At 44.0% G+C, this 27,543-nt stretch overlaps 1 protein-coding gene across 3 annotated transcripts in view; it reads right to left on the reverse strand.

The window, feature by feature from the left end:
- STK24 (serine/threonine kinase 24) overlaps window positions 1-27,543 on the reverse strand; it is a 122,610-nt gene that overhangs the window by 49,949 nt on the left and 45,118 nt on the right. For 2 of the 3 annotated variants that reach the window (XM_072760882.1, XM_072760881.1), the window contains exon 2: window positions 21,792-22,022. Coding sequence is in view for 2 of the 3 variants with exons in the window: in XM_072760881.1 (XP_072616982.1) it covers window positions 21,792-22,022 (231 nt within the window). In the remaining variant the exon portion in view is untranslated. Of the gene's footprint in view, window positions 1-21,791; window positions 22,023-23,500; window positions 27,340-27,543 lie in introns of those variants that run through there. The other variant, XM_026003653.2, reaches the window with a different exon arrangement.

A 27,543-nucleotide genomic window follows, 5' to 3' on the forward strand; every position in this document is an offset into this window, starting at 1 on the left:
CAACATCTGGGAAACTGCCATTCAAATCAGGTCTTTAAAGAGTTGTGCATCTGACCATATGCATCAATTTCCTCCTTTTTTTCAGAGACTCTCCTTATTATATTCATGTACTTAAACAGAATCATGATCCCCAAACCCATTTTCTTTAGAGAGTGAAGGAGATTAACTGAAGCCAACAAATAGCAAAAAGAGAAGTAAGAAGCATGGAACCAGAACAGATACTTATTTGGAAGTAACTCTGAAATCAACTGTGTTTAAAATAATAAGCCAAAAATCTAAGAAAACAACACAGAGGAATCGCAAAATGATAAAATGGATAAATCATACCATTTCCTGGCACACATTTGACTCTCTCTTCCAAGTTTTAATTTACTCAGGCTGAGTGTAACAATGTTGGGTCAGGCATTTCTAGAAGCAACCAGCATACTCCATGTTCTTCAACCAGATTCTGGCACAGGCCAGGGAAGCAAGCAAGTCCCAATAGAAGCATTCCTTACCTGCCAGGCCAGCTGCTCATGGCTCCCCTGTCCACAGCACCCTTCCTCCAAATAGCCACCCACTGTGTTCTTCCATCTTCAAAGTCCTAGAGGTACCCCAGGGGCAATGTGACAAAGGAGGGCCTCAGGCAACCCCAGGCAGACACTGGTGAGACATATCCTGGTAGCTCTGTCTCCTAGAGACCACTGGGGATTTCATGTGGGCCTTCAACATGGTTCCTTGGAAAACACAGCTTCAGAGGCGCCTGGGTGGCTCAGCTGGCCAAGCATCTGACCCTCAATTTCAGCTCAGGTCATGATCTCAGGGTTGTGCGACTGAGCCCCAAGTCAGGCTCCACACTCAGCGTGGAGTCTGCTTGAGATTCCCTATCTCCATCTGCCCCTCACTCTGTCTCTCGCTCTCAAGAAGAAACGAAAAGGAAAGAGGAGGGGGAGGGATAGGAAGAAGACAGCAAAGGGGGGAGGGGGAAGGGAAAACACAGCTTCAAATGAAGGCCTAATGTTCTTGACACGTTCACCCTTATAAAGCACTGGCCACATGTCTAAGGCGTCTTCAGTGTGGGCCCTAGGGGGATCCTGTACTTTGGAAATTTAAGTCGAATCATTCACGGTCCCCAAACCCTATTTGAGGGGTGGGAGGAGGCATCTGTACATTCCTGCTTTAAGTTACTCTATCTGCCTTAGACAAGCTCCTTAAAATCAATCCCTTCCTCATGAGAACTCCTCATTCACGGAGACCCAGCTCATTGGAGAGAAAAATCCACTGCTCTGGGCACGTTGACTGTGAAGTTCCCATGGAACATACAGGGAGACTCGTCTGGTCAACACTTCTGTAAGTGGAAGGCCCAGGCCAGACACCAAAGCTTGAGCAGGGGTGAAAAGCCTGGGCTAGAGGAGTATGCACAGAACAAACCAGAAAAGCGAGCCAACCACTAATAGCAGCCAAGGTAAAGAACTGTGGACAGATGGTAGAAATTCCCATCCAAGATCAGGAAACAGTGATGCTCCCCAGACCAGGGGGCGGGGGTCACTCCTATGGCACACTCAGTTGCACTCCATGCCCCAACACAGGGACCCACCCTGGCAGCTGACTGAGGTCTGGGTGTCATGCAACACCTGCCTCTTCTCACACCTCACCCCACTCTCTGCCCACCCATCCCACCCCTACACCCCATGAAGCCCGATTATGCACTCACAAATAATAGGTCCAGCATATAGACAAAGGTTGGAGCGGCCCAACATAACAAGATACAGTGTGAGAGCTACAGGTGGCAAATTTCATTATTCGGGATACTCATGAGAACAAGGGCTTACTTGCATTTTTAGTCACACATCTAGACTTGGAAAGCTTCACATCTCCATGTCCTCAAGTGCCCACACCTTTCCCTACTATACATGATGAGTAAAACATGCATATCCATGGCAGGTTAGCCAACAGACAGGCTTTCTGGAACCAATCTGGTCATTCCAGTTACTGCTTAAACTCTGAAACCAGAAGACAAGGAAAAAAAAAAAGAAAGGGAAACTACAACAGAGGGTTCCGATTATTTATATAGCATTATTCATACTTCCTATCTGTGCTTTGAAATGCGTTGAGTCTCTAATTAATTAACCAAATGAATAAAAACAGTTCAGGTTTCAGGAATGGAACTGGGGCTGGCCAGCAAGGTCTCCGAGGGAGCTCTGCAACCCCCAGCTCCGTCCTCGCATGCCCTGATAACCCCTCCTCACCCTCAGCCAGCCAGGGGCAAGCAGAGCACTGGCAAGAGCCAAGAGAGGCAAGGAGGGACTGTCAAACTTTCATTTGTCACCTGAAATTCTCTTTTATTTTTTCTCCAATTTGGGAACAGAAAACCATGCTACCTGGAAATTGGGTGCACGTATAGAACTGACTGGTGTGATCAAACCTGATTCACATTCCAGTTGCCTGACCCTGCACAACACTCATGTGTAGTAGTTCTCCCCAGGGTGACAAGCACAGCAGAGCAGTCGCAGTATGACGACACTTCCTTTCTAGGGCCCAAAGCTCCAGGTCACTTTCCTTTCTCCCTCCTTCAGTTCAGCACCTTTATTAAGAAATTTCCCTGCTATCCCCCCTCCTAGATCTCCCGCACCTTCTCACCCTCTGCCTCAGGGCTTCTCTCAGGCTCTCCAAAGCCTTGGCGCTCCAGTCATAAATCAGGGCCACATAAACTCCAAGAAATGGATCCTGGAGGCCATGCACCACATCCCACCCTGCCCTCACCCTAACCACCCCCTCCTGTCCCAGATGGGTACCGCCGTGTCCTCCGAGCACAACCTTGGGCCCCCACCATTAGAGTACTTCCTCAGGATGACACCTGCCTGGCTATGTCTCTCTTCCCCTCACTATACCAGACAAGCTCCAGGGCCAGGGACCAAGGCAGAGCAGCAGGGTTCAGCAAGCACAGGAGCCGATTACAGCAGCGGGAGGAAGAAAGGCACCCAAACTTAGGCCTTGGGAGCCCAATAACCAGGCCTTAGGATCAAGGGACAGTATGAACTTCAGAGGCAAACACAGAAAATGATTTCAACTGGGTGTAACATACTCTTCAAGAAAAAGGGTGGCACTGGTTATCCCAAGCACTTTCTCCTCATCAGTGAAGTCCCATTAACAATGTTTATAAAATAAGTGCCTGTGAGGATTGATTACCTGTGGGGAAAGACACTCCAGATCCCAGTATAAAGGGCTCACACATGTCACATTGAACAAACTGGAAATATCTGCCATAAATGTTTTCCAGTATGGTACAGTGACACTTCTTAAATGTGCTCTGGGGACTGCAGGCTAAACCCAACTGCCAAGTAAGGGATTTCAATTTACCAAGACTGTGCTTTTTATTTTTTTTTTTATTTAAATTCAATTAGCCAACATATAGTACATCATTAGTTTCAAATGCAGTTTTCAATAATTCCTCAGACACATGTACCACCAGTGCTCATCCCATTACTTGGCCTCCTTAATGTCCATCACCCAGTTACCCCACCCCCCATCCCCCCTCCAGCGACCCTTAGTTTGTTTCCTATGATTAAGAGTGTCTCAAAAAAAAAAAAAAAAAAAAGAGTGTCTCATGGTTTATTTCCTTCTCTGATTTGTTCCCATTCAGTTTCTCCTCCTTCCCTTATGGTCCTCTGCATTATTTCTTATACTCCGCACATGAGTGAAACCATATGATCATTGTCTTTCTCCGAAGACAGTGCTTTCTGAAACAAGATGGACAAGACTCTGTACACTGGTGGTGCAGCCAGCATTGGATTAAGAGATCCAAAAATTACTGCTCCAAAAAGAAAGAAGAAAATCAGAGACTAAGAACATGCTGCTTTTGTTGACAGCTACTCCACTGGACTAGTTCTCATTTCTCCAATATAAAAATGGAGGCAGAAACTTGATTAAAATCAGAAAATGTAATATCAACCTTGGTACATTATTAAACCAAGCAGTGAAGCTAGAATTAAATTCATTTAATAACCTTGAGCTCATAACCTCCTGCTATCACATGGAAGTTCACTGTTTGCATTGCTACTGTTCATTAAAGCTGCTGCTTTGTTCACACAGTCCGTAAGAGAAAGAGCAAGGGATTGCAGATGGCTTTATGAGCCTCTTAGAAGGTAAACACAATAGTGAGGACCTTAAAAGTATAAGAACACGTAAGAGCCAGGAGATAATCTTACTAATACATTCCACACCGGCCAGCGCCTTACAAGAGCACAGCTCCTGAATGTGCCAGGAGCTTACAGGTCCTTGTAATAGACCTAAAAGTGACCTTAAGAGGTTAGAATAAAAAACCAAAAGCTTATCACTGAAGTTTCTTCCTTTCTTAAAAATGTGTAAAAGTTGTCATAAAGGAAATGTTCAGTAAGGTCACCTCGCAGGTCAACTGTGAGGACTCTCACTGACCACAGCTAAGAGGCAGCAAATACGCAGCCATTTTGCACAGCACCTCTTATGCTCATCTACAGAGCACAGCCCCGCAAGAACCAGTGTGACTTCTTAACATCTGCAATGGCCAGCAAGTCCTGCCACACTCAAACACGATCTTCTCCTTGTTTCTGTCAAAAAGGGAAACGGGAGGTCTATTGAGAAGGTTAGAAGATCACACTGGGGTTAAAATCAATTGCAGGGATCCCTGGGTGGCGCAGCGGTTTGGCACCTGCCTTTGGCCCAGGGCGCGATCCTGGAGACCCGGGATCGAATCCCACATCGGGCTCCCGGTGCATGGAGCCTGCTTCTCCCTCTGCCTGTGTCTCTGCCTCTCTCTCTCTCTCTGTGACATACATACATACATACATACATACATACATAAATAAATTGCAATAACCATAGGGAAGCCTTCAGAGTTTTATATTCAAACAGTAAAAGTGAAACTCCGCTCCCAGCAGTTTTTCTCAAGAAGGTAAGTTAAGATTTCTCATTTCAACCCTGCAACTAAAGCTCTTAATTGAAGACAGAAAATAATTAAAACAACAACAGAAATATGCTAAGAAACACACTGATTTATTCTGATATATCTAGCCCTTTAAGAATAAAGCAATATGGCAGGAGGAAGCAGAATCTCTGCCAAGGACAATCACACTTATCTGGGGTTACAATCCACTTTCTAAGGAAAGGTAAATGTCTGCTGCACCATGCATGCCCTCCTAAGGTTAAGACTTGGAGCAATACCTTCTAGAAAGTTCCAAGCTTGGTCTCTGAAATCACACACACTTGAACCAGAATCTGGCCAGGGTATCCACCACAGCGGTTACCAGCAACTCCATCAACAGTATCTCCCCTAATAGATGCAAGAAGGGACAGACTGTGTGGCTTGTTCCCAAATAGCAACAGTTGCTCACAGTGACTAGAGTTCAGCCCAATATACAGTGAGAGACAGACATAAAGTCATAAAGGATTGACCGTGAGTTCAAGACCACCAACTTGGAAATTCCTGTCCTCAACCAGGAGAAAGCTGCCAGTTGTCTCTCACTCCATTCATCTCTAATCCCTGTGCAAGAAGGGCCATGTGTCACCTGAGGAAGCAAGAGAAAAAGCCTCAGGTCCTCTGACCACGTGTGTACAAGGTGTGGATGGAGGAGGGCTCGGGACTGATGAGGAAGGTGCCTGTCTGTCTGGGCAGCATTGACAGAACAGCTTACCTCCATGGAAGTCTGTCGATGCCAGGGTCATGTGCCCACTGTCCATCGGGTTGCCATCCCTTTGAGGAGAGGGAGACACTGATGGGAACCAAAGGATCTTCTAAAGGCAAGTTCTTACTGCAAGCTGGCCCAAAGGTCCCTGCAATCAAAGAAATCATTGTGGTTTTGCATTTGGCATATTTATGCCCCCTTTCTTCTAGGAACAAGTCTGTCTGCCTCTGAATGGATCTCAACTTTCAGAAAGTGTCCAGAAATAAAGCTCCATCAAAGGAACAAGAGAAAAGGCAAGAAGTCTTCATGCTACTGAACACGAGCCAACTCCACATCATCAGGCCTGTTTAAGATCCATGAGCAATAATGACTGCAAAATCCATGTGCCACCCTATACCAGCCTTGGCTAGAAGCAAGAGAAGACTTGCATATAAACAAGAAATGTAGGTGATGAGCTTCCATAAGCACTGGTCTATAGTCAACCTTGCCATTGACCTATCTCTACCAATTTCAGTTATAATGACAGGGAAAAGTCCAGCCAAAGCATAAAATCTGAAAACCAATCTCATACCAAGTCAACCAAAAATCACAAAAATTCAGTAAACTAAGCACCTTTTCCAGTGTCTCACAATGCTTGGTCTACTTAACAGGTTATATAAATTGTTTTCAGCAAGTCAATCTGCAATAAGCCAATAGCTGCCCAATGCCAAATCATATTTCCCCACTAATTGCACAGCTAGCAAAGCTATTTGCATATGTTTTACTGTATATCACCTCAAAATTTTCTTTAAAAAATCCTTTCCTTTCAAGAAATGCCTTAAGATATTTGATCCTCACCACTGCAACAATGCAAATAAATAGAAATCAGAATATTCTGTTTACAGTTATCTGTGCATTGAGCATACAAAGAAAGGAAAAAAACAATATACTCATAAAGAGTTTTGAGGGAAAATGTTTCTGTGTTTTAAAATTTTGATTCAAGTATGTGTTTTTCCCTCCAAATACATGTTGTAGATATCCAGTTAAAAGGGACAGAGAAAAAAAAAAGAAAAAAAAGGGACAGAGAAAAGTCACCTACAAATTAATTTGCTTTTCTAAAGATGAATCATCAGAAAAGGGACAAAAGGACTCTTAAAAAACATACCAATAAAACCTTTTGGTCTGGTAGGTTCTCAAAAGGCAAGCATCTAAACCGCTTGTCCCCTGCCCCCAAAAGACCAGGAACTAACTCCCCCATCACTCAATCCTTCAGAGCCCGAAGGATCTGAGATGTTAGAACAAAAGCAATGCTACACAAAGGACCTGCCCTAGAATGTTCGGGTGAAGAGGAAACAAAGGCAAGTTATCAGGAAGAGCTCAGCTCTCTGGAAAGTGAGTCTGCTAAGACAGCAATTCCCTGCTTATCCATGGTTTTGCTTTTAGCAGTTTCAGTTCCCAGCACTAAACCCACAGTCCGGAAGCAAATGATCTTCCTCCCAATGAATGGTCCAAAAGGTCAATGCCTATGTCATGCACCTCACTTCATCTCATCACGTAAGCACATCATCACCAAAAGGCTAAGTATAGAAAGATATTTTGAGAGAGAGAGACCACATCCACATAACTGTTATTAATATTATTGTAATTGTTCTGTTTTATTATTGTTATTACTACAATCATTATTGTTCATCTCTTACTGTGCTTAATTTATAAATTCAACTTTATCACATATGTAGGTTTAAGAGAAAATATAGTACATGTAGGGCTTGGTACAATCTGCAGTTTGAGGCATCCACGGGGGTCTTAGAACTTATCCCCGGCAAATAAAGACAGGCTGCTATAAACAACGGGAATGGCCATAGGAGAAGGAACGCAAACGCTGCCAGACTTTTATGGGCAACCAAAGAATCATCCACAGGTGAGGAACAAGCAAAGAGGTGCTAAGAAAGAAAGCTATAGGACCACAAAACCAAAATAGGATTTCTGGCAGAGACTTGAGTATAAGTAAATGAGCAGGAGAGACAGGGCTGCCCTGCATAGCTCATGTGACAGCCAACTCTGGCAGCTGAAGCAGGTCCCCATTATTGCAAAGGAGTCCAATTACTAGCCACATAGGAAAGACTTTTTAGGTATTGGCTAGGCTTCCAGATCTATGTAAAAGTAGGCCATAGCTACCGAAACAAATTCAAATTCATTCACTCATTCATTCAACACACATGAGCTACAGAGATGATGCTCATCTATGCACTGAAGGATGAATAAATCATTTAAGGTGTGAAATTGAATAAAGGAACCCTCATTTACAATGGACTTGGGAGGCCGGAAGGGGAAGGGAGCAGCTCTCACACCCCACCACTCTTTGCAGCCCTTTACAGCCCAAACAGAAAGAAGCCTATACTTTACCACTCCAGCAAGAGGAAACTTCTCCTCCCCCAGCAACACCCTAGCCAAGAAAAGATAGTCACAGCTCACTCAATGAGAAGCCACTACACTTCCAATTCCCATTCACTCCAATGGACTTTGTGGTTATAACAGCCCTGCCCAGCTCCCCCTTTCCTCTATAAAAGAGCCTTTCTCGGGACACCTAGGTGGCTCAGTCAGTTAAGCATCTGCCTTTGGCTCAGGTCATAATCCTGGGATGGAGCCCCACGTCAGGCTCTCTGCTCATCGGGGAGTCTGCTTCTCCCTCTCCCTCTGCACGTGCTTGCTCGCTCCTTCATACACATGCTCTAATAAATAAAAAATTAACAAAAATAAAAGAGCCTTCCTCTCTTTTGTTCTCTGAACTTGACTATGGCTTTTGCTATAGCTTGCTAGTCCCTAGTTGCAATTCCTCTACTATCCCCAAATAAATCCAATTTACTGGAAAAGTAACTGGCTATTTCACTTTTAAAGTCAACACCAACAAGAATTTCTTTTGTTGGGATCCCTGGGTGGCGCAGCGGTTCGGCGCCTGCCTTTGGCCCAGGGCACGATCCTGGAGACCCGGGATCAAATCCCACGTCCGGCTTCCGGTGCATGGAGCCTGCTTCTCCCTCTGCCTGTGTCTCTGCCTCTGTCTCTCTCTCTCTCTCTGTGACTATCATAAAAAAAAAAAAAAAAAAAAGAATTTCTTTTGTTAAACTACCCAAGAAATTAGGTGGCACTAAATAAAAATTCAGCACTAGGACATCTGAAGATAACTATGCCTCAGTTTCAAGGCAGGTGTTGTGAAAAGATGACCTAGGGCCAGCCACCTGCAGGTCCCATGTCTGGCTAATTTGATCAAGCTTCCAATAGAATCTCAAGCTTTGCCACCAAAAGGGAGTTTTCACAGGTAAGCAAATGCCAGATTTCCCAAAACAGTGAAGGCAGAAAACTCCCCAAATGGGCATGTTGAGGGCAGGACCTAATAGAACTCCTTTTCAGAGGCTGTTAGTTGATATATTCAACCAACAGTTCCCCCTTCTCCCTCCTCTGACTTTATGACTCAGAGGGAAACCCACTCTTCTCCAGCTCAAGAAGTAAATCCTAAGGGTTCCTGGCTGGCTCAGTGCAAGGAGCACGAGACTCTTGACCTCAGGGTTGTGAGTTCAAGCCCCATGCTGGCTGTAGAGATTACTAAAAATAAAAATAAAAATAAAAATAAAAATAAAAATAAGTAAACTTAAAAAAAAAAAAAAGAAGTAAAACTATTTGGTGGGAGCCAATAAGGTGGCCCCTCCCTCCAGCCAGGGGCTGATAAAGGAGGCATCAGCCTTCGACTCAGATATGATGAATGAAGTATGTCAGGACGTGGCCTGGGGAGGCTTTCTGAGAAAGGTTTCCTGTACCCAACGAACACTCTTCCAGAAAACAGTGGCCCTTTATCTGCCCACAGGCCAAGCTAAGACCCTGAGGACTGCAATATGGAAGAAAAAAAAAAAAAAAAAAAAAGAATTTGGACACTGTTGACCACTAGCTGGAGCTACCCTTCTTCTGGAATTTCTGCTGTTAGGAAACACACACCCTTCTTGTTTAAACCTCTGAGTTTGTATTTTCTTCAACACTGAAACATCCTTACCGGTAATTACCCTCTGTGTGTTGCTCTCTGGTGATGCTCTTTCTCCTCAAGGTGACCCTACAGATTAATAACTTTCACGCGTGACCTCACGTTAGAATCACCTGGGAAACTTCTAAAACTCCCACCAACAAGGCCAGAGTTGAGAACAAAGAAATCAGAATCTGCAGGTGCAGCCAGGCCTCAGGAGTTTTTAAGCTCTCTAGGTGATGCCATCACATCACAGCCCTGCAGGATCACAGTCCAGGCAGAGAAAAGGGTGGGTACCTAACTAGGCAACAGTGAGGACCCCGATCCTCAGGACTGAATGGCTCAGCTCCTGCAAAATGGGCTAAAGTACTGATGAGACACCAGACAGAGGGAATCCAAGGAGGAAAAGGGCAAAGAAGTATTGACAGGACAACAGCCAGGTGCAGGGAAGCTGACAGTGGACAAGGAACCAGCAGCCTGTGGCCCTGAACCCAGCTCAACTGTGATACTGGGAGAAAAGGAAATCACTCAGCTTATCTGTACCTTGGTTTTCTAATCCAGAAAATAAAGAGTGTGCCAGGAGCCTGCAAAATCCCTTCCTGCTCTGATAATCCATGTTTCTAATTTCTCTGATTATGTATAAGAATTGCTTATTACGGGCGCCTCAGTGATGCAGTGGGTTAAGCATCAGACTCTTAACATCGGTTCAGGTCATGATCTTAGGGTTGTGAGATAGGGCCAGAGTCAGGCTCCACATGGAGTAAGAAGCCTGCCTGGGGTTCTCCACTCTCACCCCCCACCATATGCATGTGCGTTTTCTCTCTCTTTCATTCTCTGAGAAGAGATTTATTAATTGGCAAGCTAAGCCAAATCAGAGACTGAAAGGAATTTATTTGGCAGATGAGGACACTGGTCCAAGTTTAGGTGACTACACCTTGCTGGTTCCGTTCACGGCAGGACTTCAGATCTCTAGGGCTTGGGGTCAGCAAGGCCAGAAAAGAAGAGAAAGGTGATGGGTAAAGGCATTCTTTCTTTTTCTGACTAGGTCTCTTCTCTAGCACCTGCAGGTATTTCCCAATCCCCAAGCCTCCATTCCACACCAAGCTGGAGCCACAGTATCTCACAAACCTACCCTAGCCCAACATGCAGAGGAAGTACCAAAGTGGAATGTAAAACCAACTGATGAAAAATACTTAGTATTACAGTAAATTCAAAAAATATAAAGAACCACGTGGCTCACCAGGGCAGTTCCATCTACCAAGGATCCATCCTCTCTCTCCTCTTACTGCCACCGAAAATACTCCCAAGTGTGTCTTAGTCCTCAGCAAAGAGAGAAACAACTCCGAGGTGCATACACAGAAACAATGATCACCCAGACCTTTCAGATACCACCTGAACAATTCCGAAAGAGACCACTCCATCAAGGTACTGCCCCCACAAGCCACGCCTCCTTGCCAGTTTCAAATACAGAACTTTGTACAACCTGGAAACATCTTCCCAAATTCAACACACAAGTAGTGCAGTGTTTTCGGTTCAGTTGCCTTGAGCCAGGTTATTCCTCTACACCAGGAGCCCACAGAAGGTTTAGGAGCCACGATGCAGAGTAACCGCCCACAGAGGTTTGAGTAAATCACTCTATAATCAATTGAGCAGTTGGCTGAACTTCTCCATCTCGGCACTGTTCCTAAGCCATGGCGAGGAAGGACATACTAGGCTGAGAAGGAAATACTGCTGGGGCCCCTGAGGCAGCCTGCTGTTCCAGGCAAGATCAGGTTCTATCTTCTCTGTTCCATCAGGGAGCATTATGCAAAACTACAAGCCAAAGTGACAGTGTCTCAGAAGCAGATCCTATGGGTTCTCAGCTCATGATGCTGGTCTTCTGGTCTTCTTCGCTACAGCAGCTAGAGAAGATCTTCATTACTCTGTAAAGCCAATTTTCTTTCTCAGAAGTCAGAAAGAGTACACCTCAGATCTAGTCAACTGCCATCTACTTACACCACGACTGAAAGAGAAAAATCACATAACTGTCTTTAAAACTACCGGCGGGGGGGGGGGGGGGGGGGGGGGTACAAGTGCTCTGGTTTGTTACTTTGTTTTTAAAAAGCCCTCCAATTAGGAATAGAGGCTGACTTCCTTATTTAAAAAAGGAAAAAGAAAAATCTACACACCAGAACTCTATCAAATACCACACCTATTACAGAAAAATGTAAGCTGTATTTTCTTTAAGCTCCAGAATAAGACAGGTATAACGTTCCTATCACTATGTAATCAACATAGTACTAGAAGGTCACGCCAAAACCTAAGATGTAAGATGCTAATGAGGGTGGAAAGGAAGACAGAAGACTATCATTATTTATAGATGTGAGCATATGTGCAGATAACTAACAAGAATTTGGCAAGATTGCCAAAAACAATGTGAAAAAAATCATCACAATGCCCTTAACTAAGCAATCCAAAAATGTATCACACAAAATAGCAATAAAAGCAAAAAAATAAAATATATCCACAAGGTCTTTTATGGCAGAAAATTTAACTTTATTAAAGTCCACGTAAGATGACCTAAAAGAAAAGACAAGGCATTTCTGTTTGGCTTGAAATGTTAATTCTCCTCAAAAATAAAATTTTAAATCTCAGTAGGATCTTAAACAGAACATGTACAAATTCATTCTAAACCATGTATTGCAGAATAAAGATCTTCAAAGAACCCATGCAACAAAGCTTTTCTTTGTGAGAGAGGTGAAGAGGGTTAACCATTCCTTACATTAAGATTTAAGCCAAGCTAATAATCACACACATACAACACGAATGATAGAGGCATCACAAAAAAAAAAAAAAAAAAAAATCCAGAAATAGGCCTAGAAATACAGAAGACTTTCATGTGCTATAGTATCATACCTGAGTGGGTAAAGAACAGATCACTTATAAACTAGTAATCTATCCCACTACGTGGAAAAAAAATAAAATCCCTGTTTCCACTATATACCAGACAGATTAAAGATCTAATAAAAAAGCAAATATATAAGGTTAAGGGAAGAAAAAATTATAATAACCTTAGGGAACTAGTGGATTCCTTAAATAGGATCCCAAAGGCACAAACCAGAAGATGAAAAACTGACATAGTGAACCACATTAGAATTAAAGATTTCTTTCAACAAAGAATACCTCTCAGTTAAAAATGCAATAGAGAGACACCTGGGTGGCTCAGCAGTTAAGCATCTACCTTCGGCTCAGGAAGTTCTGGGATCAAGTCCCACATTGGGCTCCTGCATGGAGCCTGCTTCTCCTCCCTCTGCCTATATCTCTGCCTCTGTGTCTCTCATGAATAAATAAATAAAATTTAAAAATTAAAAAAAAAAACGCAACAGAGTCAGAGAAGATACTTGTGATTTCTAAAATGGACTTTTAAAAAGTCAATAACCTAGAGGCACCTGGGTGGCTCAGTTGGTTAAGCGTCTGCCTTTGGCCTAGGTCATGATCCTGGGGTTCTGCATCAGGCTCCCTGCTCAACGGGGAGTCTGCTCTTTCCTCAACCTCTCCCTCTGCCTGTTGCTCCCCCTGCTTCTGCTATCTCATCCTCTATCAAATAAATAAATAAAAATATTTTTTAAAAAAATCAATAACCAAACTATACATATCAAACACTAAAAAACAGAAATCTGTATGTGGCATATACCTACAATGGACTATTTGTCATGAAAAGTATCAACACATGTTACATAATGAACTTTGAAAAAATTATGCTAAATCAAAGAAGCCAGTTATAAAAGGTCATATATCATAGGATTCGGTTTCTATAAAGTTCCCAGAACAGGCAAATCTATAGAGGCAGAAGGTAAATCGGTGGTTGCCTAGGGTTGAGAAAGTTGGGAGGAAATGCAGAATGATCGATCATGGGTATAGGTTTCTTTCTGGGGTAATAACAATATTCTAAAGTTCATGATGGTGATGGCTGCACAATCCTGGGAATACACGAGAATCCACTGGAGAGAGTGCATTCTAAATGGACAAACTGTACAGCATGTAAATTCTATCTCCTTAAAGCTGTTTTTAAAAAGAAAAAAGGGAGAGAAAAATCAAACTCGGATTGTTAGGTGGTAAAGCTATTTGGAATGACATGGTGGTATTAACTAATAACATGGTGGTGGGACTGGTATCCCAGTCCAGAAGGCTGATGAGGATAGTAAGCATCATATGAAAAGATACTCAAAATCCTAACTCACTGGAGAAATGCAAATAAAACCACAACGAGATACCATTACACACCTATAAAAATGGCTGACATAAAAAATGCTGACAATGCCAACGTAAAATGGCACGGCCACTGTGGAAAATCAAACATACACTTAACCATATGACTCAGCAATCCTACTTCCAGTATTTATCCTGGAGAAATGAAAGCTTACGTGCATACAAAAACTGTACGAGAATGTTTATAGCAACATTACTCATAATGGTCAAAATCTGGAAACTACCCAACTGCCCTTCGATAGGTCAATATGGTACATTATGGCAATGGTAAACCTCTCAACAATAAAAAGGCACAAATAACTGATACACACACAAATGTGAGTGAATCCCAAATACACTATGCTAACTGAAAGAAGTAATAAAGGTGTGTGACTTCATTTAGAGGATACTTTGGAACATGCAAAACCCCATGAGCAACAAAACAGATGAATGGATGCCAGAGGGATGAGGTGGGGGATGAACTGGGAATTCTTTGCCATGCTGGGATTGTTCAGTGTCCTCGAGTGCAGTGGTGGTTTTAAGAACCCATATGTGAGGGGGCCTGGGTGGCTCAGTCTGTTAGGTGTCTGCCTTCAGCTCAGGTTATGGTCTTGGGGTCTTGGGACTGAGCCCCATGTTAGGCTCCCTGCTCAGTGGGAAGTCTGCTTCTCCCTCTCCCTCTGCCCTGGCTTGTGCTCTCTCCATACACGTGTTAAGATGCACAGAACCATAAGAACTATACATGCAAAAAAATTAATTTTACTGTGTACAAATTTTGAAAAATAAGTATGTGATAGGGAAAAATAAACTCATACACAGTACACAAAATATTGTATCTACTGAGGACACACATGTCCGAAGACATATCAAAACCTATGCTACAAAAGAAAAAGACAGTGGGGATGAAGGAGGAAATATAATAAAGCTGATGAAAACAAACCAGGGTCTTACAAAGATCAATGATGGTGGTGCCACAAACCGAAAAACAGGAGGGAAAAAAACCCTCCACTCTCCTCACCTGATGTCCATAAATGGAAAAGGTGGAAATGCAACAACAACAACAACAAAAAAAAATAGCTTGCTTTAACGTAATGAAATAGGCCATTTTATTGATTAGGCAGTTAGCCCAAAAATTGGAGAGGCTGGAGTGGAAGATCTTTAAGACTAAGAATGATGTACCATGTGTAAAAATGGCAGTGACCAGGGGATCCCTGGGTGGCTCAGCAGTTTAGTGCCTGCCTTCCACCCAGGGCATGCTCCTGGAGCCCGGGGATTGAGTCCCGCATCAGACTCCCTGCATGGAGCCTGCTTCTCCCTTTGCCTGTGTGTCTGCCCCTCTCTCTCTCTCTCTCTCTCTCTCTCTGTGCGTCTCTCATGAATAAATAAAATCTAGGGGGAAAAAAAGAAAGGCAGTGACCAAAGGAATTAAAAAATAAACACCTTACACAAAAAAAGGGGGGGGGGGAGCAAGGTATCAGTATTTCACTTGCTTTTTCATTTATTAACATTAATTTTTAAATTTGGTTGTCAAGAAAACATACAAAATATTAAGGGGATGAGGGCCTCCAGTTATACAGCACTCATCCAGGTATGAAATAATACCTTGGGGTATCTACTTTGTAGTAAGCCCAAAGTGCCCAAAGAAGAATCACGCTTCCCATGAAGACATTCACCCATGAGGGAATGTTCCCTCTCATTTGGTGAATGGCATCCCCAGGGAAACTAGACCAGCACTGCTCTCCAGAGCTTTGCCTAAAAAAGCAGAGTTTATAATGGACCCAAGACTAGAAAGGGTCATAGACAATATTTAGGTCTATGAACATGCTTATTTGGCATATAATGTTCTGAGAAATCCTATAGCCTTTGTCCTATCTCATATCAGAACAAAAGTCACCCAGAAAAGCATCTTTTGGATACCACTGTCCCCAGAACACTGTGTGGCATTTCTCAGTCTAGCCTAGCATACACAAAGCCAGACAGTGTAAAATCACTGTCCCAAATCTGGACACATCCTGCTCATGATGCTCACAAAAAGCTCACATTTGGTCTGGCCACAGAAATCACATGGACATAATCATGGTCTATGAGGATTGTCCAAAATACCCCTAGAGATATTTCCAAGAGTCTCAATTCCAGCCCTAGAAATACCATTCCTTCTACCTGTATTCTAGGACAAAAAGATCACAGTATTCATTCCAGGGCACAGCATGAGGGATGCTCAGGCTGGGTGAGTCTTTGTCGTGGGGGCTGTCCTGTGCTCTGCAGGGCATCCCTGATCTCCACCCACTTCTACATACCAGGAGCACCAACCCCTTTAGTGACAACTAAAAATATCTCCAGATGTGGCCACAGGTAGCTTCAGTGTGGGAGGGTACAATACAGGGCAGCTGACAGAAGGTACGGAGACACACAATTACCATGTGTAGGTGGCTGGGCAGGGCCGCAAGAGCACAGGCTCTTCCCTGTTACAGCCACAGAAAGTCCCATCCTGCATAGGGACTCCTTCCTAAGAAGAGAGTCCTGACTTTCCTCTCTGGCCCTTTAAATCTGCCTTATTGACTTGAATCCAATTAATCTGCAAATCATCGTTCAGGTACTCTACCAACAGTACCATATTTTCTCTATTAGTGAGAATATGCTGGGACTCTCTGCCTTCAGGCCTAAGAAAGACATGAGCGAGAAGGAACCCTTGTGCTTGTGTTAAGTATTCCTGAGGCCCAGGAGAGTTTACATACACATACCATGCATGTACATGAACTGAAATGCTTCCCCAAAACTAATAAACCACTTAATAGTCCTAACTATGTCTGAAACCAGGTCAATACAAAAGCAGGAGCTACCATGGCACAGGCAGTTGAGGAAGACGTGTGAGTGAAGATAAACTCAGACGTGTCCCAACAGATATGTTTATTATCATGTCACAATACTCACATTTCGTTTCTGAGATAGATCATGAGATGTAATACAATATGAGGAAGCAAGAGACAGTAGTTTTGGTTTGTTTGGTTTTTTTTTTTTTTCTGGAGATAAAGCAGAAAACATGCAGATTATATTGTCCAAACTCAACTGCTTCTGAAAATCAAGGGAAAGGCTATCACTAGTCATAGCAGGACAAGAAGTATAAGCAAAGTGGGTGAAGGGTAACGCACCCAGCAGCCTCATTCACAAAGATGCTAGCCATTTATATGTTTTTCTTTTACTTCTTTTCCTAAGGGCAAAATGGTTTTTCGATTTCATCAGAAACTATCTTCCCTTTGGAGAAAGAAGGAAAAAAGACATCAGAAGTCAAAATAATTTTAAAAACTATTACAAAGTATACATGTATACAACACAGACAACCCTTTTCCCAGACTAATTTGTATTTAAATAGGGCACTTAATTCTCTGAAACTCATTAGGAGACTTTTCCCTATGAGTTTTCTAGTGAATCTGATGAGTAAAACTACCCTGAAAACTTTTAGGAACTGAAGAAAAACTTAGTCTTAAGTTGGGGATCTGAATCCACTATTCACTCCATGGTTATGTTTCCTTAGTATCAATACTACAACAAAAACAACTAAGATAAACACAGCTTTTCTGCTTCCTGGATTTTTTTGCTTTGCACTTGATTTGCTTGGGTTAAGCTGGCTTGATATTTGAAAGTACTAACTAATTTATTATAAAAGAAAGTGATAAACCTAATTTTTAGTGTGCTAATAATCTGTTTTTAAGACATGAATTTTGTGAGGCACCTGGGTGGCTCAGCTGGTTAAGCATCTGACTCTTGATTTGGCTCAGGTCAAGATCTCAGGATCATGAGATTGAGTACCATCCCCACCCCATCCCTGGAGGGTCAGGTTCTGTGTTCAGTGGGGGAGTCTGCTTGAGGTTCTCTCTCTCTCCTGCTGCCCCTCCCCCACCGTGTTCTTTCTAAAAAATACATAAATCTTTAAAAAAAGAAACTAATTGAGTCATTTGGCACAGATATCTTGTATTAAAAAATAATAATCATCATTTGCTAAAGATCTCCTACATGCCAGGCACTTTACTTTCTCAATTTTGATCAACAATCCTGCAAAGTTAAGTTTATGTTTCTACATTTTTTCCCTGAGGAACTTGGCAGCCTACAGAACGCCCAAATGGTTACATACCTACACTAAGATCCAAGACCAAAATCCTGGCTTTGACTCTATGTGAATCTCAAAGTGAAGATCCTAATAATCCGCCTATCTCCAGGAAAAGGAAAAAAAAAAAAAAACACATAAGAGATTTGTAGAGCTAAAGAGGATGAGGAGCACTTGTGAATGCTGCACAAAAAGAAAACAGGCTTAGAATGCTACATAACATCCTATCTCTGTTATGATCTTACTAGGTAGGTCTTTAGTGCCTAACTAAATAAAAAACCAAAAAATTCTCTCTCTCCCCTCCTGCACACCACCCAAACCAGCCCCTGTGCAAGCACGCACATGCAAGCACGCACACACAGAGTTTCATTATGACCTTTTGGATGGTATTTTTGTGACAGGAAATTCCAGCGGTTTATGGTTGGGACTCAGAGGCTTCTGGTTAATTAAACAGTCTCACTGGTTTAATTTCCCAAACATTAAACACCTGAACTACAACAAATGCAGTTCTTTTTCTCGTACATGGTAACCTTTATAACCCATTCAGGCTTCAGATTCATCAACAGAACCGTAAGTTCTCACTGCTGAATTATTCCCTCTCCTCCCTTCAAGTGACCTTGTTTTTGTTTTCAATCGCTGAGGGGAAAACTTGCTACACACTGCAGTTCTGGGATCTGATCACAGCCACACAGTAAAAAAAACTCCACTCTCCTCATCTTCAGTAACATTCGATATATTCAGACCACTACTTACCTATTGTGCTTAATTCCCTTTTTCTACACCAGCTGTTTGAAACCGACACAAAGGAGACCTTTAAGTGTTAACCTGGTAGGAAGAAACCAGTTCCTGCTTATGTCTTCTCTGCCCAATCTTGGTATGTGGAAGCCCTTAACATCAAGTGAAACTGAAGGCTCCTCTCTCCTATCACCCCTTAAAGAACTAAGAATATTACCTCTGAATGCTATGGGGGGAGTTTTCACAAAGGCAACAAAAACCACACAAAGCATAGTAATTTTCAACTTCGTGTCGAAGACCCATTGACCCATTATGTGTCAATTTATTTTATATCTTACCCAAGAGGATTATATAAACTTAAACTTCATGCCTACCAAGATGATAAAAGAGCCTCTGGCTCATCACTTCATGAAACTGTCATACAAGAACCAGCAGATAGAGTCACAGGTCTGGATTCTTGTCCTGATCAACTTCTAACAGCTAATATTGTTTAAGAAGAGAAGTTCCTGGTTTTTAAGCAAATTAAACAGAATCAACTTTAGCATGGTTTAAGAAATCAAATTTTCACAACAGTGATATTATTTCTGGCATTCTTGAGGCGGTTATAGTCTCTAAAAGACAATCTGCCCAGTAAAACATAGAACGTTCTAGACAAACTTCTCAAAACTTCTGGAAAGGGACAGCTCACTGAGCACCCAGCCCATTGCCTGTTCCATGAGGCACATGATGGGACGTTTTCTCAGTCTCTCCAGAGTCAAGTGTGGTGAATACGACCAAGGACTGGCCAGGGGAATGTGGGCAGAAATATTGTGTTCTGCATCTAGGCCTGGAGGTGTGGACAATTCTCACAGGCTCTCACGGTGACTTAAAGGCACACGAATACAGCCATGAATAGAAGGTGGAAGGAAGAACAAGACCCAAGGAACTAGGGTTCCCCAGTCACTCTCTGGAGGAAAATTTCCCAGAAATCAGGACTACCAGCAAGCAAGAAATAAGCTTGTATCATATGTGAGCTATTATAAATTGGGGGGGGGGGGGGGATATTCTAGCACCTGACATTATGCTAACCAAATAAATTTACTGGGCAACTCTAGATCAAGGTTAGGTTGACTTGGAATATATGTTCTAGAATTAGTGACTCAGGCAAGAACATGACATACCAGATGGAAATCTCTAAATACAGTCAAGACCATGTTTGGCCACAAGAAAGCAATCTGTTCCAGCATGCAATAAAAATTTTGCTGGAGAATTGGGTTGAAAAGATACTTCTGAACCACTGATCCTTTATTTCCTTAGTTAACTATTAGCTGGTATAAATCACCAGAAATTTGTGAGAATCTTCCACCCTTCTTTGCCAAAGGTACCATAGTTGGTATTAAAATACATCAACATACCATGTGAAAAGCAACTCTGAGTTTACTAGAAAACTACTGTCAAAATCATTTCACAACGGATGTTAAGTGATACAGCAGACAGAGTTCAAGTCGAGTTTCTTGGGCTGTTTGTTTTCTCCTCAATAGAAATTTAACATCAGGAAGACCTTTGCTTTCCCGTATGGAAGTCACACGTGTTCTCTTGGACCAGAAGAATCAATATATACAGTGCTTCCCTTTCTGCCCTGTCAAAACCCAAAATGGATGCACCCCACCACAACATCCATTGTTATCACTGGCGCACTTCCTCCTCCTTGCTTTGACCTCAGTGATTACGTCCTTCACTGCAAGGTAATTTCAGAGAGGGGTATGAATACATTCAATTAAGGAAGGAAATTAACACTTATTAAGTACCTACTACATACCAGCTATTTTTACATACTTGATACCATTTAATCTTTGCAACAGTGAGATATACACTATAATTTTCCATTTTACAAATGAGGAAGTGGGGAAATTTCTTAAAAAATAAACAAACTTGCTCAAAGCCACATGCCAAGACAAGCAAGAATCAAGTCTAAGACATCAGGACTCCAAAATGCATTCTTCCCATTTCAAAATGCTGTGTTGGACCCATGACAGATTGCCATCCTTTGCCATTTGAACCTATGTCCTAGTGCCAAAAAAAGATTGGATTACCACTCAATTTTCATTTCTTTAAATATTCATTTTAAGTGAATCGATGGCTCTCAAAATGTCCATCCTTCCGCTTACATATTATCATATTTCCACAAAATCAAAGCCTGCACTGTCCCTTCTGACGACAGAATAGAGCGCAAGCTACAACAGAAAAATTTAGAGGATAAACCCCAGATAGGGGAAGCCACACCGTCTGTTCTCTAGGCTTACTACTGCCTCTCTCAGGAAGCAATACTTTCTACCTATGAAGTTTTCGTTTCCACAAGAGTCATTTTAGAATTTCTGTCCACTGATTTTTAAGATTTCCAAAACACCACCTTGGAAGATACTACATTGCTAAGGTCAGTAAAACAGGCATATGTCAAAGGACGTAAACACAAGGGACAGACTTCCGCTCTCTTAGTGGTGTGACTAGAGTGCCCTACAGCATCTAAAATGGTCCCATTATGGACTGGAAAACCATTTGCTGTGCTCTTTTTTCCTACTCACAGAATCAGGTGAAATCCAGGACAATTTGTGGTGTTGTATTATAATCCTGAGTCACTGTTTACTTACCTAGAATTCTTCAAAGTCAAACGTAGATAAACTAGTTCAACTAAGCAACATTATCAGTTCCAGCAGTTTGTTTTTTTTTAACATTACATTAAACTACATTTGATAACTGAAAATATCAAAAGGCTAAGATTCTCAGGTCGGCACAAGGTTTTACAAAAAACCATGCTAAGGTTAGGTAAGCAAGCCCACAGTTGTTATTGTAATACCTTCATAAGAAATGTGTCTCTGATGACCAAGTTCCAATCAGACATGCTTTTTTCTTGGAAAGGAACTTCAACAAACATTTTAACCAAAAGATATTTCTATAGGTGACATTGAAGATAAGACTATCAGAGCCAGGTGCCTTTGGAATCAAAGGAACATTTCTCCCTCCTCTGACAGCCTGCTGTGCTACTGACATCCTCTCCGCGCCCTGCTCTGACTCGGTCAAGTACTACACCATGGAAAACCGCATTCTTACTATCAAGCCTTACCTTCAGATAGGAGCCATAATATTTGGTTACGTAGGGACTGTCACACTGACTCAGCACTGTGATTTCTTGCTGAATGTCCTCTATCTCATCTTCAGCTTCTTCCAGATCAATGATTTTTATGGCAACCACTTTCTGAGTCCGAAGGTCAATGCCCTTGAACACTTCACCAAATGAGCCCTTTCCAATTTTCTCCAGTTTTGTAAAAAGCTCTTCTGGATCTGCTTTCAGGTTCTGTAGGGGAAAAGGAAAAGAAGAGACCTCAGTAACTCACAAGACAGGGACAGATTTTCCTGCATACTTAAAAATACACAGAACACAGTCTTCCAAGAACCAATCCATTTTCTTCATCTGAGGGTCAGGCTGGTTGTGACCACAGCTCCTCACACTTAGGACACAGGGATTTCTAAGCCTCACCTCTATGAAACATAGCAAGTATGCAAGCAAGGACAATAACCCTGATTATAAAAACTGGGAAAGGCTCCAGTATTTGCATAATTAAGTAAAAACCAAGACACTTATTTGAAAGCGTTAGGATATATGAATTTATTGAAAAACACTCTTGTTAAGCAAATATTCTACTCTCTCCCTTTGTCCCCCCTCCCCCAACAAATTTTCTAAGTTTAGGTAGGCATATACTGTAACTAGTTAACTAGTACTCAATCATTTCGTAACAGGCCATGTTTAAAGTCCAGCAAATGCAGTCCTATGCATCTTCACCTTTGGCTACTACCTTGGCCTCAACATTTTACCCCAATCCTGGGAAACAATAAGAACCCGTTTTCGTTTGTCTTGTAAACATCATGCCCTTGGAAAAGCTTCTGAAAGCTCTCAATCACTAGCTAATTAGGTGAACCACACACACACAGTGTACATCTCCAAGGGGTTCAGACTAGGGACTCCAACACCCATCCTCACAGCTCCCAGACCAGAAAGGTGTGTGAGCAGCTGAGTTCTCTCAACAGGCAGCAGCCTGTCATCCCCGGGGGGGTGTCAGTCACAAACTGAGGGGCGAAACTGACATTCGGCAAGAAGACTTGGGGACACTGCCTAGCTCAGCACAAATACTGCTGGCACCACTTGAAACCTCACAGAGTAAGACAGGACCCTGGGAGCCACCACCTCACACACCTCCCCTCAAAAATGCTGCTCATGAACAAGAGGATGCCAGGCCAACCTTCCATGTCTACCAGTCCTTCTAAGAAACTGAAACATGGAGAAGGAAGGAAGATGGGGAAGGAGGAGGGCTGAAAAGGGAGAGAGTATAACAGGCATGGTGGGAGGAGGGGGCGTGAAGAGGGGATCGAGAGAGAATTACAGCAAGGTCGGCAGCACCATTAGCTAGGTGAGCCCTAGGGGCTAACCAGGCGCGAGCCATTAACTTGCTTTCAAGGTGAAACACATGGAGTTCCAAGCAGTGCCTCCAGAGAAGTGCTGAAACCCAGCCCGCCCACTGCCAACGTGGAGGTGCTGCTGTGCTGCAGCATAAACCCCGCGGAAATAGCACACCCCAGGAACACACGCACACACTAAGTCATGGGTGATCTCACAGACCCCAGAGGCCCTGTTTTTGAGACTACACTAACCCCGTCATTTAAAATGAACAAAGTAAGCAAGGAGTGCATCCTGGGGTTGCCAGGAAAAAGGGACACGAGAGAGAGACGTCCACATTCAGCAGCTAGAAATTCCCATCTCCAAACCCCTTCCCTCACCTCCATCCCTCCAGGATGAGGGGGGGTGGCCCTCCTCTTCTTCAAGGCCAGTCCTGAGCGCTGAGCTTTTGAGTCCATCCTTCTGTCCCCAGGATACAGCTTCAGCAGCATCAGCCCCCTATACCAGAGGCTCTTCCATTCAGCCCTCTCTACAGACCCACCACTCCTGGCAGCCTGCTCAGTTTTCTCCCATTGAGAAAAACAGAAACTCTGGGCTTTCCTGGTCACCTCTCTCCTTCCCGCTCTCCTTCCTTCCTTGAGAGTTCCCTGCAAGTCACCAAGACCAGCCAGGCGCCCCGTCCCTCGCTGGTCACCGCCAGAGTCTGGCTCCAGCTGAGGCCACCGCTGCAGTGCCTAATCTGATCCTCCTCCAAGAAGCCCTCCCTCTGGTAACTTTCCAGTCCTGGCATCTAAACCCTGCTCTCCACTTGTCTACTCCCCATCCCCCCAGTCCCAGAGGATCTTCCTGCACAGACTCCACCCTGGCGGCTGCATCACAGGCATGCCCCTGGGGGCTCCATGCTGGCTGCCCACCCGTTCTCTACTTATTCTCCTCAAACAGTTTTCATTGTTTGGGATTGTGTTCCCCAAACCTAGCTGCTCAGAATCACCTGGAACATGTGGGAGATCCCAAATCACTCTCTGTCATACATGGGGCAGGGGTGCATAATCCATATTGATAGACACCCCAAATAGGGGCACCTGGGTGGCTCAGGTCATGATCTCAGGGTCCTGGGACAGAGCCCCATGTTGGGCTCCTTGCTCAGTGGGGAGTCTGCTTCTCCCTCCCCCTGCTCGTATTCTCTCACTCTAACTAAATAAATAAAATCTTTAAAAATAAAGACTCCAATTGATTCTGATGAATAGCCACCTTTGAGGAAAAACGGTTTTAAATCATCATGTATATGGTAACTTTCAAATTGCTAACTCCAACCCTGCTTTTTGAATTCTATCTTACTTTTTTTTCTTTTTGAATTTTAACTCCTCAGATCAATTACTTGCCAAATATATATTTCTACGTGGACATCTCAAGCTCAACCTACATGAACTGCATCTGTCATTTCCCTGAACTGGCCATTCTCCTAGAGCACATGATCTCACTCACTAAACGCTGAGGGAACTCGGGGACTGTGTCTTACTCACTTCGAGACCCATGTCCCTGGGCACAATGACCAATGGCCAATAAGTGTCCCTGAGCAGTAGGAAAGCCCCAACCTTACACTGACACAAACACCATCCAGACTACATACTACAAAGAATATCCAAATTCAGAGGGACAGAGAGCCCGGGAAAGGGGGAGTGAGGATGGTACCATCTCCAGCTTGCAAGCATAAGGAAGCAGTAGGAAGGGCCGTTTGGAATATGCAGGAACAGTGACTCTCAAGTCTTAGGGGCATCAGAACCACCTGGCAGGCTTGTTAGAGCACAGACTGCCTGACCCCACCCTCAGAATTTCTGGTTCAGTAAAGGTGGGGTGCGACCCAAGAATCAGAGAGCACCCAAGTAATGCAGATGCCACTGGTCCAGAGACCACACTTTGAGAACCACAGCTCAGGAGAGCTGGGGAGAGAAGCAAAGCAGCCTTGACAAGCTGACATGCCACCAAGGCATAGCTTGTTTTAGGTTATCTAACCTGACACCTCTCTGTTAACTGTCCCACCCCCCATACTAAGAAAAACTGTGGCATTTCCTTTTTAAGAATAGAAAACGAAGCCAACAAAAGTGTATCCTAACTCCTACAATATTGGAGAGAATGGCGTGGGAGCTTGCTACCAAGAGAACTGTCAATTAATCACATCTCTCTATGACCATACCGCTTTGCAAGGTGACTGGCCCTCCTTCCAAGAGTCTATGTCCCCATCCCCTGAATTTGCGCAGGTCTTGACACTGGTCTGGCCAACAGAAATGTGGGGACTTCTAAACTCAGACCCCAAAGGGCTGGTTGGTGAGGCTGGGAATAAACGTGTGTGGGAGGGACCCACTCGGCGTCTGCAAGCACCCCAGCTCAACCAGCCTCAGTACCACCACTAGCTCACTGCAACCACTTGACAGCACCCAGCAAAGGCCAAACTGCCTGGTCATCCACAGAATCATGAGATTTAATAAATCTGTTGTCTTAAACCACCAGGTTTGGGTGGGTTGGCTATTCACCACCAACAACTGACACCACAATTGTGCCTAGAAGGAGCATGGTGTCGGGACATTGTCTTTTCAATCCACAGCCCTCTGAATCAAGAGAACCCAGACTTAAGGAGCTGCAACCTGGTGGCCCCACCTTGGCCATCCTTGCCTGAGGCAGGCAGAGCACAGATTTCAAGGCCGATGCTGTGCCAGGGGAGCAGGGCAAAAACAGGAGAGGAGTATATCCTGCAGGTGTAAGGAACACGGATTCTCTAGGACAGAGGCAAGCTGGCAGATTATTATAGTAACAACTCCATCCCCCTATGTCCACACCCCAAAGCCACTATGCCCTTTGTTCCCACCAAGAGGAAGCCTGAATCAGGGCTTGCCTTGGGATTTCCTGTGATGTTGGGCTATTTCCAAGGTTACACCTTAAGACTCCCAGCAGCATCTGCCTCTGACCTCTTAGAATGTGTCCATCAGCACAAAACTAGGCCTGGGCTAGCCTACTGGAGAGGTCACATGGAGAGGAGCCAGACACGAGCCACATCTCTGAGGTCAACTGCAGACAGCCAACAATTCTCCAACTGACCACAGGTGCATAAAGAAGTCCAGGCAAGACCTGCGGGAAAAGCTCCCAGGCAACCCCCAGAAATCCTGAGAAATACTCAATCATCACTCTTTCAGGCCACAAAGTTCTGGGGACATGTTATGCAAGAATAGGAGACAAATTCAACACACACATCACTGCAGGAGAAACGTGTCCAACTTGTGGGAGAGGGAACAGGTGCAGATGGACATTCTACACTCTGGAGGAGCATTTCATTTTACTAAACTGCCAGATTTTCCTTTGGCCTGACCAAAGACACAGCTGTTCACACTACTGCTTTCCCCTCTTCCCCAAAGCTCCTTCCTGAAGTCTGTACCCATCAGGTTGGCAGCAGCTGCTCTGTATCACATCTGCTTGAGTGTGGTACGTCACTATTTGCCACTATGTTAGCAGCTGCAAACCCGGCTACACACGGTCCCTGGCGCCAAGGGAGACATCTGCTGATGCGCTGACAGTGGGGGACTAAACAAGCAGAGTCCCCGGCCCTTTGGCAATTCATTGCCCCATATAGCCCCACAGCCATAAGAAAATCAGTGCCAATCATGACCTGAAGTTCAGAAAGGAACTTCAGCATTCTGCTGCCAGAATCTATTCCATGAGCAGAGTAGATCTCCTGGTACAACAGGTGCCATTCTGCAACCATCCTGAGGAATTTCAGTTTATGCTGGGGTGCCTGGGTGACACAGTTGGTAAAGTGTCTGGCTCTTGATTTCAGCTCAGGTCTCAATCTCAGGGTTGTGGGATCAAGCCCCATGTTGGGCTCTGTGCTGGGTGTGGAGCCTGCTTAAAAGTCTCTCTCCCTCTCCCCTCCCCCACCTCAAAAAACAAAGAAAAAAGAAAAGGAAAGGTTTATGTTGAACTAAAGCACTGGTCATCATCCCGGAGGAGAAGGGCCTGCTGGCGCCTCACTCCACCTATCATGGTGCCTCCTCCTGCCTCATGGGCAGCAGGGCCCCACTGCTGGAGCTCCGGCCAGATCCCAGGCAGGAGTCAGGACACACAGTGGCTCAGCCTCCTCTGAGGCAGGGGAAGGTCAGCACCCTCCCACCATCATCTGCCTTCCCTGGATCAACAAGGCCGAGGGGGCCGGTAGCCCAGGGTGGGGTGCTGCCTACACATAAACATCCAGCCCTTCGGGTGCTGGACTCCTCACTTGGAAATGCTGATCCAGTGCACCCAGTGCAAATGTCCATCCACACAGCTGACCCAGAGAGATCCTCGTTCTGAGGCAAAGGAAGAAGAGGCGGCTTCTCATGATAGAAGAGCCAGGAATTTCATTTATGTGTTTACTAAACTATATGACCCCATAAGC

This window comes from Vulpes vulpes, chromosome 6 (assembly GCF_048418805.1).
Source record: "Vulpes vulpes isolate BD-2025 chromosome 6, VulVul3, whole genome shotgun sequence".
Taxonomy (NCBI): domain Eukaryota; kingdom Metazoa; phylum Chordata; class Mammalia; order Carnivora; family Canidae; genus Vulpes; species Vulpes vulpes.